General features: G+C 36.9%; 1 protein-coding gene across 1 annotated transcript; it reads right to left on the reverse strand.

Annotated features, from left to right (window-relative positions):
- Window positions 1–8,558: 8,558 nt before the first annotated feature.
- On the reverse strand, window positions 8,559–11,648 carry NEUROD6 (neuronal differentiation 6). The gene is made up of 2 exons (XM_068234550.1): window positions 11,513–11,648; window positions 8,559–10,485 (listed from the first exon to the last, which is right to left on the reverse strand). The coding sequence occupies exon 2, from the start codon at window positions 10,462–10,464 to the stop codon at window positions 9,451–9,453; it is 1,014 nt and encodes a 337-aa protein (XP_068090651.1). The 5' UTR covers window positions 10,465–10,485; window positions 11,513–11,648; the 3' UTR covers window positions 8,559–9,450.
- Between the last annotated feature and the right edge of the window lie 5,729 nt (window positions 11,649–17,377).

A 17,377-nucleotide genomic window follows, 5' to 3' on the forward strand; every position in this document is an offset into this window, starting at 1 on the left:
TCTCTGCTTACTGACACCGATCATTACACTGTCTATTAAAAATAATATATATTTTATTGGCATACTCCAAAGAGGGGCTGCGATGCGTTTCACAGGCATGAACCTGCTTCCACAGGCAATAGAATAAAGGAGCATACAACAGAATTTGGTCCGGGTAACACCTGGCGCCTCTCACAGAGGTACCAGGTGTTACCCGGACCAAATTCTGTTGTATACGTATATGTATATACGTATATGTTTCTGGTGTCTGCTAGTGGGAGGTAAGTCTACCACTGCCTCCAGAGATTTTTAATCTTTTATCGTTTTGGTATTATCCTGTTGGCGCCTCTGTTTTCTCTAAAAATACTTACACTACCTGATCCATGTATACACACGAAGATGTTTTAAAGCCCTTTAGGTCTCCAATTTAGGAATGCAATGTCATTTTTGCCCTTTAGGGATTATAACCCTGCTCTGCGTCAAATCCGTAAATTTAAAAGGGACTTTTGGCATGTATCCCATTATGCCATGCCCCCCTCCAGGTGTTAAACCCTTTGAAACATCTTTTCCATCACCCCCATGTATGTGGTGGACTCCCTTGCCTTCCTCCTTGTGGCTCTGTTATTCAGCAATTCTCTCCATTAGGAAGACTTCAGTCGTGCCAGCTGGGCTGTACTGCACTTGCACAGCCTTGCCGTGTGCCCCAGTCATGCTCCTGTTTCCAAGAGCAGGTGGCACTGCACAGGCAAGAAGTGCTGATGGGGACTGGATCGCGATGGGGGCAGGCTGCATAGCCTGCTTTATATTGGAGGAGCTGCGTGTTGTCTTCATCTGACATTTTCAGAATTCTAGCATATTTCATTTTTTTTTAGTAGTTTTGTATTGCACAGTTGTTGTTGGAGAATTTTTATAGTTTGTCTAGGCCTAGGACAAGAGGAATATAAAACTAGCCTAGCCATTATGTACACCAGATTAAGACCTAGGTCCATATCCAATTAACTTTTTCTCCTGAGTTTTCTCTCAGGAAATAATATTCTGTTTCATCTAAAATAACGTTTCCGTACTATTCTTATTCTAGCAAGGTCATAGCTTTTTGTTGAGGGCTGGATTTCATTTTTCTCTTTTTGTTATCTGGTCTAAGTTGACATTTGCATACACACCTGTACTGCCTTTTCTCATTAGCCTGCCACACAACTTACTTACATAATATTATAATGACATGGATGTTGTTACAGACAAAAATGTTTCCCAATAGTTTTCACTCAGCACCCAAGGCTGAGACACCAAAGTGCGCCCCTCCATCCCTGCCACCCCAGCCATCACACACTGATTGCTAGTAGACTTAGGGCTTGTCTCCACTAGTGCGGCATGCGTCTCGCAGACGCACACCGCACTGAGCCGGTGGGCGGGATCGCAGGCGAATCCCATGAGCCGTGCCATGCACGGCTATGGGATTCGCAGCCTCCGTGGCGAAATCTGTGGGGGGTTCCGGGCGAATCGCTCCCGCAAGCGATTCCGCCGCGGCGCCGTCATCCCCTATGGCAGAGTTTCCCCGTGCGAATGATGTGCGGGGAAACTCTGCAGAATCGCGGCGAAACCGCCCTAGTGTAAACGGGCCCTAAGAGGCACCACAGGGCCCATAACCTCCCCAACACCTTAATATCTAGTTATATGGCTTGCAGTCACTGCCATGTATCCCCTTTTCTTATTTCTTTCTGCTTCAAACACAATTAGGAATGACAGCTGAATGAATTCTGCGCCCCCTCCTACACTGCGCCCTGAGGCTGGAGCCTCTCCAGCCTATGCCTCGGCCCGGCCCTGGCAACATGTAGAAAGATAACTACGGTAAAACATTTAAAGTGCCAATCCCAGCATCAGTAAAAACCACATCAGCAGTTGCAGGACCAGAACGCTGCAATTCCTAAATATCTGACGGGACACCTCCTTCTCATCAAATGTCTGACATTGACTGGATGCCTCATTGTGTTTACAACTGCAAAATGTATGGCCATGAATATGACCAGCTCATCTTAAAGTTAATCTGAATCAAAAATAAATGTATGATATAATTAATTTTATGTGTAGTATAGCTAAGAAATAGAACATTAGTAGCAAAGGAAATAGTCTCATATTGATTTTCAATACAGGAAGAGTTAAGAAAGTTCACATGTTATCTATGTAAAAGAGCTTCTCTGGGCTCTTCGACTCAACTTGGATCGGACAAAGTTGTTTTTTCTGAAGCACTTATATGTCAAAGAAACAGTGAGAGACAGCTTCAGATAATGCTTTACTGCAGGGGAGTTCAAAGGGTCATTAGGTCTGCTCTGTTTCATAGTTTAAAGTGTGGTTTGTCATTGCTATATGACTGAAAATAAAAATAAGAGCCTATTTTATTTGCTACTAATGTTCTATTAATTATCCGTACTACACATGCAATCTATTATATCATATGTGTTTTTTCGCTTCAGTGTCACTTTAATGCCTCCTTATATTTTAGTTTTTTTTCTGAAAGCAAGTTGTTCCACATCCTTTTCTTTACTTATGTTTAGTTACATTACTTCTGTATCAAGATACAGCATGACTTGATTGTAGGGGATAGCAGATTGAGTTTTCCTAAAACTCTAAGCAAGTTTTTGAACATGAAGAAGAAGAAGGAATCAATGAAAGCCACCAAAGCTTGCAATCTGTTGATTAGATAGAAGAACATGCAATGAAGATAGCATTAGCATTCACATAGCTGTCATTAGCAGGCCTAGTGACATCTGTGGCAAATCTAGTAATTGAAAGGCATGGGCAGGCAGGTAGAGCTTGATGCTGCAGCATCTGTTATTTTCTTTGGTAAAACTGCTTATAGTGCACTTGACATACAGTATGTGATAATGTACTGGAATGTGAGAATGTACAGTAGATGATGAGGAGGATGGGGTTAAGATGTGCTGCTACAACACTCCAAATTAATAAATATTTAAATGAATGAATTCATAAATAACCACAGCGTTGAACATATTTCTAAAATAGGAACTAGCACCAATAATGCTGTTTTCTCATCTTAATCTCAAGTTTAGGCTTGGGACAATGAGAATTTGCAAAGTATTGATTTCAGTTCTCTCTATCTAGTCAGACAACACATTCATCTCTATCTAAACAGGCAACACTATCATCTACTTGTAATCAAGTAAAAAAAAAAGTCTAACCGTAGCTATTCCGGGAAATATTTAGACAAAGAATAAAAGAACAGATGTCTAACTGGGCAATAAGAGTGTATTTATCATTGTAAATATAATAAACACATGTTTTTGCATAACTAAAAAGTCCTCTATTTATTTTTTATTTATTTTTCTGTCTTTATTTGTTCATTCTAGGCCATATCTCTTCTGATACCTTGTAATTTACCCAATAACTTAGGCATTGTGTTGATATCTATTTGGTGTGGCACAGTGGCATAGTGGATAGCACTCTTACCTTGCAGCGCTTTCTGGTTCCAATTTGGGCCAGAACACTATCTGTATGGAGTTTGCATGTTTGTCCTGTGTTTGCCTGGATTTCCTCCAGGCATCTCAGTTTCCACTCAAAAACATACAGATAAGTTGTTTGCTTTCCCCCAAAAAATACCTTCAGACTATGATAGGGACAAATTGCTATGGTAGGGATTTAATTGTGATTCCCAATATACTGTTTATTGTATTGCAGAAATTGTGAGCACTATTAAATGCAAAACAAATCCAAATAGTTTCAGCTTCACCTATACACCGTACAAGATGTCATCATGCTTTCACAAACACAGGTCCATCTAGGCACCAATCCAGTTTCTAATCAAAATACAGACTAGAGAATTACAGTATGCTGCTATTATTGTTTATTGTGCCAAGTCCTGGCCTTTGAGGGAGGGAATGTACAAAAACAAAAGCTAAATATCAACTATGCATGGACAGTTCCTCTAACAGCAAAAACAGTCCCCCCTCCCAGATAGATGCTCTGTCTAAGTTATGGTTTATCTGATAGTTGTATAATCACCTGGTAAACTGGTACTTCACATTACACAAACTTCTCAATGATGTGTGCGTTTGCATGGGTATGTGTGTGTCCACTCCCTTGTTTGCTTTTTATACTTGATTAGTTAAAGTATACCTTCAGTGTCCAGCTGGTGCTGATGATATATTTAGTTTATTTCTATAGCATCACCTTACTTGTTGGCCTTGACTTTAGATATGAAGTAAAAAAATAAATAAATACATTTCCAACATATCCGAAAAAAATCTAATGGTAAAGGAAGTGTGGGAAAATCTAGTCATAATTAGAAATTGCTCTAAGTGTCAGGATAACATTTTTCTGTATGTATCTTCTGGTGGAAAATTTAGTGAGGCAAGAACTTCATATGATTCCTTTTTCTATTATATGTGCCACAAAAATGTATCTTTTGAAAACTTACTTAAATATTGTAAGTGTTGAAGCTGTAAATTCTGGATAGTCAAATAGGGTGAAATCACATTTCCCTAGCAAAAACATGTTACAGAGACAGATTTCTAACATTGACAGTTGCTGACATTTGAATATGTCATCTTCAATGAAAAAAAACACTGAAGCCATTTCTTTCCGGCAGAGAACATATGTGCAGAATACGCTGATTAGCTTTTTACAAGAAAAAAAATGCTCATAAGAAAATATAGTTTAAAATTTTTTAAAACTAATAGAACCAATTGTTTAAGACAAACCATAAAAATCGGGGGAATAATTGCCTGCTAACCAATTTTAATACTGAAAATGCAAACTTATATTTTATGGAAGCCTTTATCTGTCCTAAGAAAAAGCTTTATAAAAAATTATCTCAAGTAAAATGTATTGGACCTGAAAGCAAGTTCACATGGCCTGCAAGAAATGAACAACACCCGTTTTTAGCCAAATATTTAACTTTTGAAATTGGCACAGATATTTAATTATACCAAGGATGATATCAAACTTGAACTTATTAAGAAAATATAAAATATATCACAGGAAGATTTTGATCAGTTTGACCAACTTCCAAGTTTGAATCAAATCAATGAGATTTTATATATTTTTTGTAGCTCAGTTCACTATTTTGTCAGCACACGTTACTGTACACACACAGTAACTTGGTGCATTAATGAGCTTGCATGCTTGCTTTTCTGTGACAGCACAGCAGATGGAAAGACAAGGATTAGCATTTTAAACTTGTATCGGTATGGCTTACTTGGGAATTTAGTTCATCTCAGCAGCTTCTAAAACACTACACAGAATCTGGGGTTGTTAAGCTATATTGTTGAGTTAATTCTTGCTATTCCTATGAATATACTTCTTTGGATGTTTGTGAGCTCATGCTGTTACAATTTGACCACAAATTATTAAAGCCTAGACATCATACTGCTAGATTTATTCTCAGGACTTGATGTGCCTTAAAAACAGTATAACGGTATAACCCATAGGAAAGGACAGCAAAAGTCTATAATATTTACCAACACACACACATGCGCACACACACACATTTTTACTACTTCTAATACTGACAAAGTCTAATGGAATCAACTTATCTTAAATAACACTGCAGTAGCGCAAAGTATTCTTAGAGGGAAAATAATGTGTAGGCTAGTTTTGTTTCATACATCATCATGCTGTAATATAGTCTCTTTTGATGCAAATATTTAACAATAAAATATGTTTTACATTGAGAAGGAATGTTACCCAAAAGTGCTGATAAAGAAGGTTGGTAAAAAGAGATAAAACTTTTTATTCCTCCCAAATAAAAATGTTATTGTTGCAACTACAGGAACATAATTCATATATGCACCCATAGAACAACATCTATTGGTACTCTTCTTAAACTTTTACATATTATTAGCATTTACACAATAGTGTGTGTGTGTGTGTGTGTGTGTGTGTGTGTGTGTGTGTGTGTGTGTGTGTGTGTGTGTGTGTGTGTGTGTGTGTGTGTGTGTGTGTGTGTGTGTGTGTGTGTGTGTTTTACTGAAGTCCTAACACCTATACTACACACTGTACCATTAAACAAATACAAAAACCTTCAAATTCATGCAACTAAACAGTCAAAAGTTTAAGCATGCCTTTAGAGTTGCATTTGTCCCTATAAAGTAGACTTATCAATCCTTTTTCTTAGAGAATATTGGCATCATATGCTAGTCATGCAAAACTGGTTTAACAAATATAGTTCTATTTTGAAAGAAATCAGTGGAATCCCTGCTTATAAATGTTGCTTTTATGGCAATGAATACATTTTAGTGTCTACTTGTCCTGCTGCAGATTACATAAATATATGTATTCACTTGACCTAAAAACATAAAATTATAAATTAAAAACTTTATATGTTGTAGTATTTTTTTTTGTTTCTCTCAATTATGTTAAAATATAATATTATATTGGTTGCTGAGTGCTTTATATTTACTAAATGGGGAAACTTATTGTTAGGACAATATCTGACACTTTGTTAGCACATCATATTTATTAATACAATAATAGGCATTTTAATGAACTGTCCCAAAGTACAGAGAATATTGTTTTTTATTATTATTTACAGCCAATAAAACAATGTTGTATGTAGTTGTTTGATAATTTCATGATAACTTCTTAAACACACCATGTAACTGGCTGCTTACAGAATACAGTTAATAAACGTATAAAACATGTAATTAAGGGAAGCATAATAGATATTTATTTACACATATGAACCATAACCTAAAAATTATATCTAGAACACGGAAAACTCTGTTATGATTATTTTGCCCTAAAACATAATGTATCTGTAGTATCTAAATAAAATCCTGAAATTGTGATGAATTTAAACCTAGTATTAGAATGTGTTTCAAGCCCACCTCATGCAAATAAATGATAGACTAATTGTAATTGTTGCTGATTTAAAGTCAGCTTTCACAAGAATTAATTCTAAATATGTTATGTTTTTGTATGAAATAAGCATTAGAAATATTAAATATTTGTAACTTTTTTATAAATTATTTTGATTTTATAATAATATGATTTTCTATATTATAAGTTTTCTTGGGCTGAATGCTCCACATCTCCTTTATTAAGTCTATTTGATTGTTTCTATCTAGTTTGTAAGTCAGTCCTTACTTGCACAGTGTTGTAAATAAGTTTAATATAAAAGTAATCATGTCATGTTTTAAGACATAGACACCTTAAGTGGTAATGCTTTGACAGTTTTGCTGTACTAGATCACAAGTTTCAATACACCTAGCAAATGCACATCCTCTTTGATAAAACAAAAAACTATTATCATGATGTAAGTTACTTTCTTAAAATGTCAAAACTAAGACCATGTATATTAAGAACTGTAATAACATACATGACCTTTGCAGGCCTAGTTATGCAAAGTGTAAGTAAAACCCTCAATTGGGTTAAGGAGCTTTAAAAAAATCACTGAATATTGTTATTCAACTACAAAATATGTTAGTCTATGTATATTATTCAGAGAAAAATACAAGATCTGTAATAAATTATAAACAACTGAAAAACTTGAAATTAGTCAAGAGATATCAGTCAAAAGTTAATTTGTCACAGACACCCTTGTAATTTTGCCAACATGTATAATGTCTGTTGTCAGTTACAAAAAAAGTCACAACCAACATTTTTATGACATAAACAGTTTAACTTTCTAACTTGTTTCTATATTACGGTTTAAATCGGGACTAACTATTTCAAATGGTTATCCCACAAAGATTACAGTGCTTAATGAATGCTGAAGACTTCAACCTGTTTATAATTTCTTACATTTCTTGCAACAACATCTCTGGAATTTTTGCACTTGATGCATGTCTGCAAACTTTCAAAGGTAAAATTAGGCAGCATCCCTGCTCCTGATAATTACTTTTTGTTCATTTTAATTTGTAGGGAAAGCAACAGTAAAAGTGGAAGAACCAAAGGCAGGTGGAAGCATTCAAAACTTCAGAGTGGGAGGGGATATTTACAAAAAAGTGTGATAATTAATTTCCCAAGAGAGCTAAGACTACAGCTTACCCAGTCTCAAGATAGATAGCTAGATAGATAGCTAGATAGATAGCTAGATAGATAGATAGATAGATAGAGATAGAGAGAAAGATAGATAGATAGATAGATAGATAGATAGATAGATAGATAGATAGATAGATAAATAGATAGATAGATAGATAGATAGACATTATTTTTAAAAGACATAATCAGCCCACACAATTTTGCCTGTCTGTGCCTGCCTGTGTGTGTGTTGTATGTGGATCTGTGTATGTATGCATGCATGTCTATACATTTTGATATGTGTCCAGGGTTTATTATGAGTTTATGCAAGCTGTGCTATATATATATATATATATATATATATATATATATATATATATATATATATATATATATATATATATATATATATATATATTAGAATTTTTGTAAGAGAAAAAAATACCAGATACAATGAAATCAGAGCTGAAACTGTAAATTTTAACTGTAATGTTGTAACATATTTCTTTAAGCATAAAATATTAGGGGAAACATGAGTTAATGACAAATCTGCAGCTTAACAAGTTAGCTGTTAGTGAATTTAATGTGCTTTAAAATGTGTTTTATGTATGTGTACAGCAGAGAAAGATCGTTTTAAAAATCCTTTTAGTTAATATGAACATATGTTGTAAAGAAGTGCCAATGTAAACTCCTAATGGTCCTTTATATTTAATCTATGCAAAGAAGTGATGCATTTTAGTGAGATGGTCTGTAACACCTATTAATTAAAAATTCAGAATCTTACACTTGATCCCCAGCCATCTGCGTCCACTGATTTACTATTCTGAGAATAACAGTGTTTTTTTTTTCTACTGCTCTGCATGTGTGGAACAGCATTTTTTCTTTCTTTTTTTTTTTTTTTTTTAAAGCTGGTAAGAACAGTTGTGGCACTATGTTAGATTATTTTTTAACTAATGAACTTTTCATGTTAAGCTTCAACTTTCCTATTCTGAGACTAATGAGCTTCAATAGTGCATTGTTATGCAGTCACTAATCTGTTAATTTTGAATGAGGCCTGCAAGGCATTTCTTTGCAATTGCTTACAGGCCCTCCTGGCAGAAAACAGTTTAGTATGTGATTGCTTTGAATTGTCTCTGTTCAATTAAGATACACATTGTAATAGTATAGTGTACACTTCTTTATTTTTACACATTTTAGACAGATTTTTTTTTCTAAACAAATGAACATAAAATATTATTTTAGCACATGAATTAAACACATTCTTCAACTAAAAAAGTTGAAACAGATTCATAATTTAAAATATAGCATTAAATTTGTTTGTACAGATGGTTAAAAAAAATAAAACAAACAGGACCAAAGAAGTTCAAAACACACTTATCGGGACTGCAGTGATACCTTAATTGAGCCGTGTCAATTACTGTGTGAACAAGCATCTGCTTTATCTTAATTAGAAGGGGGAGGGAGGTGATTGACCACTGTTTATATTCATTTTCCTCATTAATTATGAAAAACTGCATTTAATTCATCTTGCATGGCGAGAGACTGGCTGCGCAGATGGAAGTCATAAGGGAAGTGGCTGTCTGTAGGTAACTTAAACATAGAGCTCTGCCCGAGGGGACCCCTGCTTGGCACTGCACAGTAATGCATGCCATAATTGTAATTTTTCCCATAGTCCAAGGCCTCTTCTTGCTTTAGGGAAAATATCCCATTATAGTTCATAGAAGGAGGGCTTAAGGGACTTTCAAACTGTGGGCTTGTGCACTCAGGAGAAGTGCTTTCATAAAAAGATTCATAAGCACTACAGTAATTATAAGGTTTTCCTGTCTTGGAACTGCCAAAACTTCCATGGCCTGGTGGGGTACTAAGCTCAGGACTGTGATACGGAGGGTAAATAGAGCTATATGGAGATCTTCCTTGATGCACCGTGTCTCCACTCTGACCCATGAGAAAACTTCTGGCATTAAGCTGCAGGCAGCCAGCCACCAAGTTTGTGGTAGGCTGAGACAAACCTTTGCATAAATTTTGAACGAAGGTGAGAAGATCTGGCCTTTTCCCAATCCTGAGGATCTCGGATAGAGCCCAAATATAGTTCTTGGCTAGTCTCAATGTTTCTATTTTAGACAGTTTTTGTGTCTTTGAATAGCAAGGTACAACTTTCCGTAAATTGTCCAATGCATCATTGAGACCATGCATTCGACCCCTTTCTCTTGCATTAGCCTCAACTCGTCTTACTTTAATCCTTTCTATCCTAACCTTGGTCATCTTTTTTTTCCTTGGTCCCCTCCTTCTTGGCAATCCATTTTCATCTTCTTCCTCCTTGTCCTCTTCATCTTCTTCTTGCTCTGTTTCCTCTTCAGGAGACCTTTTGATATTTTTCCCATGGGACATTAGCTGTTTTGTGCAGCTTTCTGTCTTCTTTGCTGATTTTTGATCCTCACTTTCCCGTGCATACTTTCTACAAAGCTGTGATTCAGTCATCACGACAGACTCATCAAAAGGAAGTGTTAACATTGCTGCTTGGAATTAAATCTCCTGAAATACAAAAGCATTGTGCATGTTACAGATACATACTATTAAAAACATGTACATTCAGAATTGGCAATATTTTCACATAAACATGGCATTTATTATAAACATATTTAAAAAATCCTGCCAAGCTGCTATCAGAAAGTTATAAAGAAGAATAAAGTACCAATTTATATTTACATGCCTGCTGTTTACCTGGTCAATATATTTACTATTAGAAAAAATAATAATGATAATAAAAATAAGGACCAGCTTAGCTAAGATGTTTTGCTCTATTCAAAGAATTGGTTATTATTCTGACAGTAATTTTATTTAGCATATTTAAGAAAGCGAAGGAGAAAAACAGAGAAATTTGTGCACTGGATATATTCAAATAATCATTTCCTGAAAACACTGCACTGAATTTCACTTAGTTATATCTGCTTTAAAAGCTACAACTCCTTGAAGGCATACAGATACTGACAGGACATATCTCTTTTCCTGTGTGTGTATTCAGTGCTGCTGAGTTCCACTGTAATCAGTGCTATTCAATGTATCATTCAATGGTTTTCTACCTCTCTACATACTCAGGTGAATACTGTTATTACTAAGCATTATACTTTTTATGTATATCAGAACACAAATTGAAAGTTAAAACTGTATACATAGAACGTAACTTAAAAGTTAAGGAAATGTTAGTGATGTGTGTGTGTATATATATATATATATATATATATATATATATATATATATATATATATATACACTCACACACACATAGATATTTATACACCATCATATGTTATGCACTAATTCAATCACAGTTCACAGGTAGTAAAAATATTTTAGCGATTAGTCTATTTATTTAATAGTTAATATTGCCTACATCCTATAGATTTTCATGTAGGCAGTATTGCAATTGTCTGATGAGACATTCTTTCCTGTAAAGTAACAACTGATACAATAATCACAGGAATGACAATGCACAATAACAAACAATAGCCACCTTTAACATAGCATGCACAATAAATATGATAAAGCAAAAGAAAATTACCTTCAGACTTCAAATAATCAACAATCAATTTTCATTTTTTGTCTTCCAAATTATTCCGAATGTCGCAGCATCTCCAGGAGTCTAGATATGTGTGTATCTCATTGATCTCTAAAAAAGTGACATTGATGCCAACTGCCAGAGCTGGTACCCATGCCATCTGCTAATGACGTCACAGGGCAGAGAACCACATGATGCACTCCCCTGAGACCTTCATTCTGCACTGATCATCTGGCATCACTGCAAGTGGGTACCAGCATTCATGTATTAACACAGAAGGTTAGACTGATAAAAAAAAAATCCACACCAGCATTTTACATACAGGCGATGCAGTTCCATCAGAACGACTCTTTTTTTTTCCTAGGGAATCTTAGGGGAGACATTAAATAGAATGCAATGATGCCAATGTGAAGTTCTCATCTCAAAATGAAACAGCATGGAATGAGGTGAATCCAAGCCTCTGATACCACGTTAGCTTGTGCATGTTAAATTAACCCATTATGAGCCTATGTATGCAGTTTACTGAGTAAAGGCTTTTATGTATATGTGTGTGTGTGTGTATATATATATATATATATATATATATATATATATATATATATTTGTGTAATTTTTTGATTGCTTTGCAACTTTTACAAAAATTAGAAAGCAAACATGCAGTTAGTCATGCTATAGTTCTATAAAGCCGAACATATTAACATAATGCTACATACAGTATATAAAGGGTAAAGGGTGTGCAGAAAAAAATTTGTGTTTAGTGAAACCGTAAAGCTACGTACACACATATGACAACGATCGTTCGTGCCGAACGACGAACAATTGTTTAATGATGATTCATAAAATGGTTGTGAAAAGGTTGGTGAAAAGGTGAAAACGATATGTTTGTTAGCGAACGAACGATACGGAAGTGACGTGGCAATCTACATATTCCAAACGATGTAGTTATTAAGGAAAATGGAAGAAACGTTAATGTTAATGGCCAATAGAAAAAAGGAAGTTGCGTCGTCAAATGAACGATCTTTCAGTAGATCTCAGGAAGTGACGTCAAAGGTATCTTATAAAAGGCTTCGATTCATAATAGCTTCCCAGGTGGACTAGAGAGGGCCAAACATAATGCCAAGTGTAAAAAACCACTTGATGGACACATTTAATGGTTCTGAGGGCCATATTTGGGCCACAGGTCGGACTTTCACATGTATGGGCTATACACTATAGTTACATCAGTATGCCAAAATCAATATACATTACTATTAAAACATAACATAAATAACATACAAATAATAAAAGGGTCTGCAATAGTGTGTGTGTGTGTGTGTGTGTGTGTATGTGTGTATATATATATATATATATATATATATATATATATATATATATATATATATATATATATATATATATATATATATATATATATACACACACATATATATACAGAGAGAGAGAGAGAGAGAGAGAGAGAGAGAAATATTATAAAAATATACACATACAGATACACACATATATTTTAAAAGATTTACAGCCTTTTCATAGTACCTTTAATACAACTTAAGATGCTTTTCAAAAATACAAATAGTGTTTGCGCATGCCCATATGTTTTGTAACGGTCGTTTTGGAACGATCTTTGTACACACATAGCTTTTTATAACAATGGTCATTACAAAAAATCCGCCAGGACGGATCGTTCTTTTCCAACGAGATCAGTTGTTGGTCGTTGGAGTTAATGATCGTTTGCGTCTTTTTTGTAAAGAACGGGGAACGATCGTTTCAAAAGACTATAGTCACATGTGACAGCAGCACAACCATGTATCCTATGTGGAGGCAGGGGAGGCAGATACTGGTACTAGTACAACATTTACAGGACTTAAACTATATCACTTATCAGTGTTTTATCCTTTTAACTTTGAACTTGAAGCCCACTTTTAGTCAAACTTTTGTTTTTGTTAGTTTTGGATGTGTTTAAAAGGTTGTTATTATTTTGCATGTATGTAGCAATCAGTGTTGCTTGCAAATTTTTGCCGAAGTTATTTCGATTTCGAGAAAATATTCGTGAAAATACATTGTATGTTAACAATATGGTTAAAGGAAACATCTCTCCAATACAAAAATTTGTGGAAAACTAATTTTACAGCAAACATTTGCAAAAAGCACAAAATTAGTTTCTAAGCAAAAAAAATTGTAGAAAATGTGAAAAATCACAAACATATTACAAAATGATTTTCAATGGCATTTTCGCTTGAAGTCGAATTTTACATTATTTTCGCGAAAATGAATGCAAAAAGAATATCATCATATTCGCTCATCGCTGATAGCAATGTCATTTTCTCCCATGTTTTAAAGAGTCCATAGTAAGTAACTCTTCCTCAGAGTTTAATTCCTTTTTCTTGTGTGGGTGTGTGCGTGTATATATATAAATATATATATGTATACTATATAATAAAACCCCTGTGTCCCTGCGTCCTCCTTTGTCCCTGTGTCCGTGCTTCCAGAACTGTTAGATTGCTGTCTGTGAACCTCTTTGCATTGTGGGAAATATCAGCTTCTTCCAGCTGCCAAGTAAGCAATATCTCCCTGTGTGCATATACGTCAGACAGCGGTGGGGGAAGGGCGAGCAGGACGTGTTTATGCACACGTTGTGGGGGGGCGGGGGGGTGTATAGCGGCCTAGTTTTAATGGGTGGGCCTTTTTACTAGTATATATATAATAACTGCAGAGCCCAGTTGAAACCGATGCACAAACTCCATGCAGATAGCGTCTAGGCTGAGATTTGAAACTGCTGCACTGCAAGGCAAGAGAGATAACATCTCTCAGGTTATTCTTGCTGTCTCTGTCTCTATTTGTGATAAATTATCCAATATATCAGCTCACCAGATTCAGGAAAAGCACCCTCTTTTTTGAGCCATCAGTTTCCACAAAAAAAGCAGCCAACAATTGTTTCGGGTGCCTCTATTTTTTTTTTTTGTGTGGACACTGATGGCTCAATAAAGAGCCTGCCTTTCCTGAATCCAGTGTGCTGATATATGGGACAATTAATTGTTAAAGGTGACATTGCCTATGTCACATTATCAAGCACCCAATCTTTTCGAGGTGTGCCCACCCATGACTTCCAATACAATTGTCTGTCTCTATTTGGGCTGCACAATTCCACTTAAGAGTACCAAGTTAATTTTCCATTTTTTTCACAAATTTCACTGGGAAAATGTAAACTGCAGCCATTCTTACACTGTTATTGGTAGGGTTCTCAAACTTTGCATAGTTGGTCACTGGGTGACTGGGATTAATATTTAGAAAAGTGGGTGGAGCCTACAAAAGCCAATCAAAATTCATCTATGGATTTTCAAGGGGAATATTTAATTGCTGCCATTCTTGCACTGTTAAGGACACAAGCCTAAAACCTGGTACAGTTGGTCATTGGGTGACTGGGATTCAAATTTAGAAAAGAGGGTGGAGCCACAGCCAATCAGATTTGTTTCATTTCAATGCAAATTATTGATGCCAAAGGCTGCAAAGCTCACAAACTAGGTCATTAAGTAATAGAGTAATTGTGTGTTAGGGTTAGAAAAGTGGGCGGAGCTAAAACCAGTCAAATACATACCCGGGCAATTCCAGGCCATAAGCTAGTAATAAAATAAATAAATGCATCGATTTGGACAATTAACCTACAAGGGGAAAATTTCCTTCCTGACTCTAGGTGGCAGTGAGATAAAATCCCTGGATCAACTTTGCAGAGGGTTAACTAGTAATTGTAGTTATTGATGACCTTCAATGCAAGGAAAGCATCCAAAACTCTTTTAAATGCAGATTAGATTGTGCTCCTCTTAACAGTCAGTGACATGACTATGTACTCTGTAAAGTTCTTTAGAAGATGTCAGTGCTATGTATAAATACATAATAATAATTTGGTAGAATATTAAACTCTGGTAGGATAAGATCATTCACTCCTCTGCAGACAGTCAGTGACATGACTATGCACTCTCTAAAGTTTTTTAGATGATGGCAGTGATGCGGATGGGGAGAGGTCATTAGGTGTTGCTGTGAGTGGGGGGTGCGGGAGTCCCTGGGTGCTGCTGAGGGTGGGCAGAGGTTACTAGGTGCTACTGAGTGTGTTGCGGGAGTCCCTGGGTGCTGCTGGGGGAGGAGAGAGGTAACTTGGTGCTGCTGGTGGTGGCAGTGGCAGACTAAGGGGTGGCAGCAGGAGCAGGTCGCTCTGGGTGTCACCATGGGAGGGGGTGATGCCGGAGACCTCTTGCAGCTGCCCAAATGCAGAGTATTGTGGGCAGAAGCAAGCCATGCTGTTAACTCACCTGCCCCACTACCGGAGTCCAGTGATGTCCAACTTCCTTTCATTGCTCAGCTTCCCCCATAATCCTGGCATCTCTTCCTGCACGCATGTAATCATGTGATGCAAGTCTAAGGCATAAGTGGGGTAAGGGTTCTTCGATCAGCAATGCAGAGTTTGTCATTTAATACCCAGCATGGGGTGTCAAATGCCCTAGGTATTCCACTGAGTGAAGGGAAGAAGTCACTATGTGTTGCTGTGGGTGGGAGGGAGGGGGAGTTACTGGGTGCTGCTGAGCATGGGGAGAGGTCAAGGGGTGCTACTGTTAGTGTGGGAGTGAGTGCTGATTAGGGTGAGGGTAAGTCACTCGATGCTGTTAGGGGTGGTGAGAGGTCACTGGATTCTTCTGTGGGTGGAGGGAGGGTTCTTTGGTGCTGCTGAGAGTGGGCAGAAGTCACTGTGGGTGCTAGGGAAAGGAAAAGTCCACTGGGTGCATGTCAGGATCGCTGCTGCAGCAGGCATTGCTGGAAGTAGTAGTGCTGCAGCTCAGGTAGTTTTGATCTCTTTCCATGCAAGCTGCATAGCTTTGTCTGCCTTTCCCTGCTGTCAGCTTGTGACTGATTATCATTCACCTGTGTGGGAATCTGCATGTCTGCTCCCATTGGATGACCTCAGTATAAAGATCTGCTTCCTGCAGGACTCCTCGGGTTTTCATAGCTTCAGTTTAAGCCTGTCTTGCTGTCGCTTCAGCCCCCGATCGTGTTTCTTGTTCTAAAGATACTTTGCTGGTTTTGCATCATATATTGGTTCATTGCCCATATATATGCATACCAGCACGTTTATTATTTTCCTTGTATTCGTGTTACGTTGATACATCAGTGACGCTGATATATACGTACACGAACTGTTTATATCCTGTGTTCAGTTAGTCAGTTCTAGCACGTTGATCACCCGTGCTGAGCTAGTTATCCTGTTCCTGGTCCTGTTTGTGGATTGCGTTCATCTCTGCGAGGAGATAACGAATCCTTCTGAATCCTGTCCTGTTACCGTTTGTGGATTGCGTTCATCTCTGCGAAGAGATAGCGAATCCTTCTGAGTCCTGTTCCCTGTATTACTCCAGTCCTAGTCAGCGTTCCTGCTTATGTCATATATCGGTTCATTGCCGATATATACATATGTTAGTCAGACGTTACAAATAGTTTCATTGATAGCTGTAATTGTAATACGCTAGGAAAACATACTTATTGTATATTTGTCTGTGTTACGTTCATCTATCTTGATCCTGCTATTTCCTGACTATCCTGTCCTGTCTTTGTGAGGCACGCCATCGCTGCAACGCATTGGCTGCCTCATTCCAGTCTGTCTTGTTGTGGACGCTTGCTGTCACTAAGTAGCGGCTAGCTAGCAAGCGTTCATTCTGTCTACCTGTCCTGATCTCCTCAGTTCTGGTTTATGCGCTCAGCGCTACTTTGCGCTGAGACGTTATAGCGAAAGCATTGTTTGTGGCTGTCGGATCTGCACCGGCTCTGTGCGCCACAATCTCCTTTTGGAGTCAGTCCTCCCCTCCACTATACTAGGGGTAGCCTGTTTCC

This window comes from Hyperolius riggenbachi, chromosome 5 (genome assembly GCF_040937935.1).
Source record: "Hyperolius riggenbachi isolate aHypRig1 chromosome 5, aHypRig1.pri, whole genome shotgun sequence".
Taxonomy (NCBI): Eukaryota; Metazoa; Chordata; class Amphibia; order Anura; family Hyperoliidae; genus Hyperolius; species Hyperolius riggenbachi.

Bases quoted from the DNA above. Each gene is read 5' to 3' on its own strand.
- NEUROD6 (XM_068234550.1), bottom strand. From the start codon at position 10,464: ATGTTAACACTTCCTTTTGATGAGTCTGTCGTGATGACTGAATCACAG.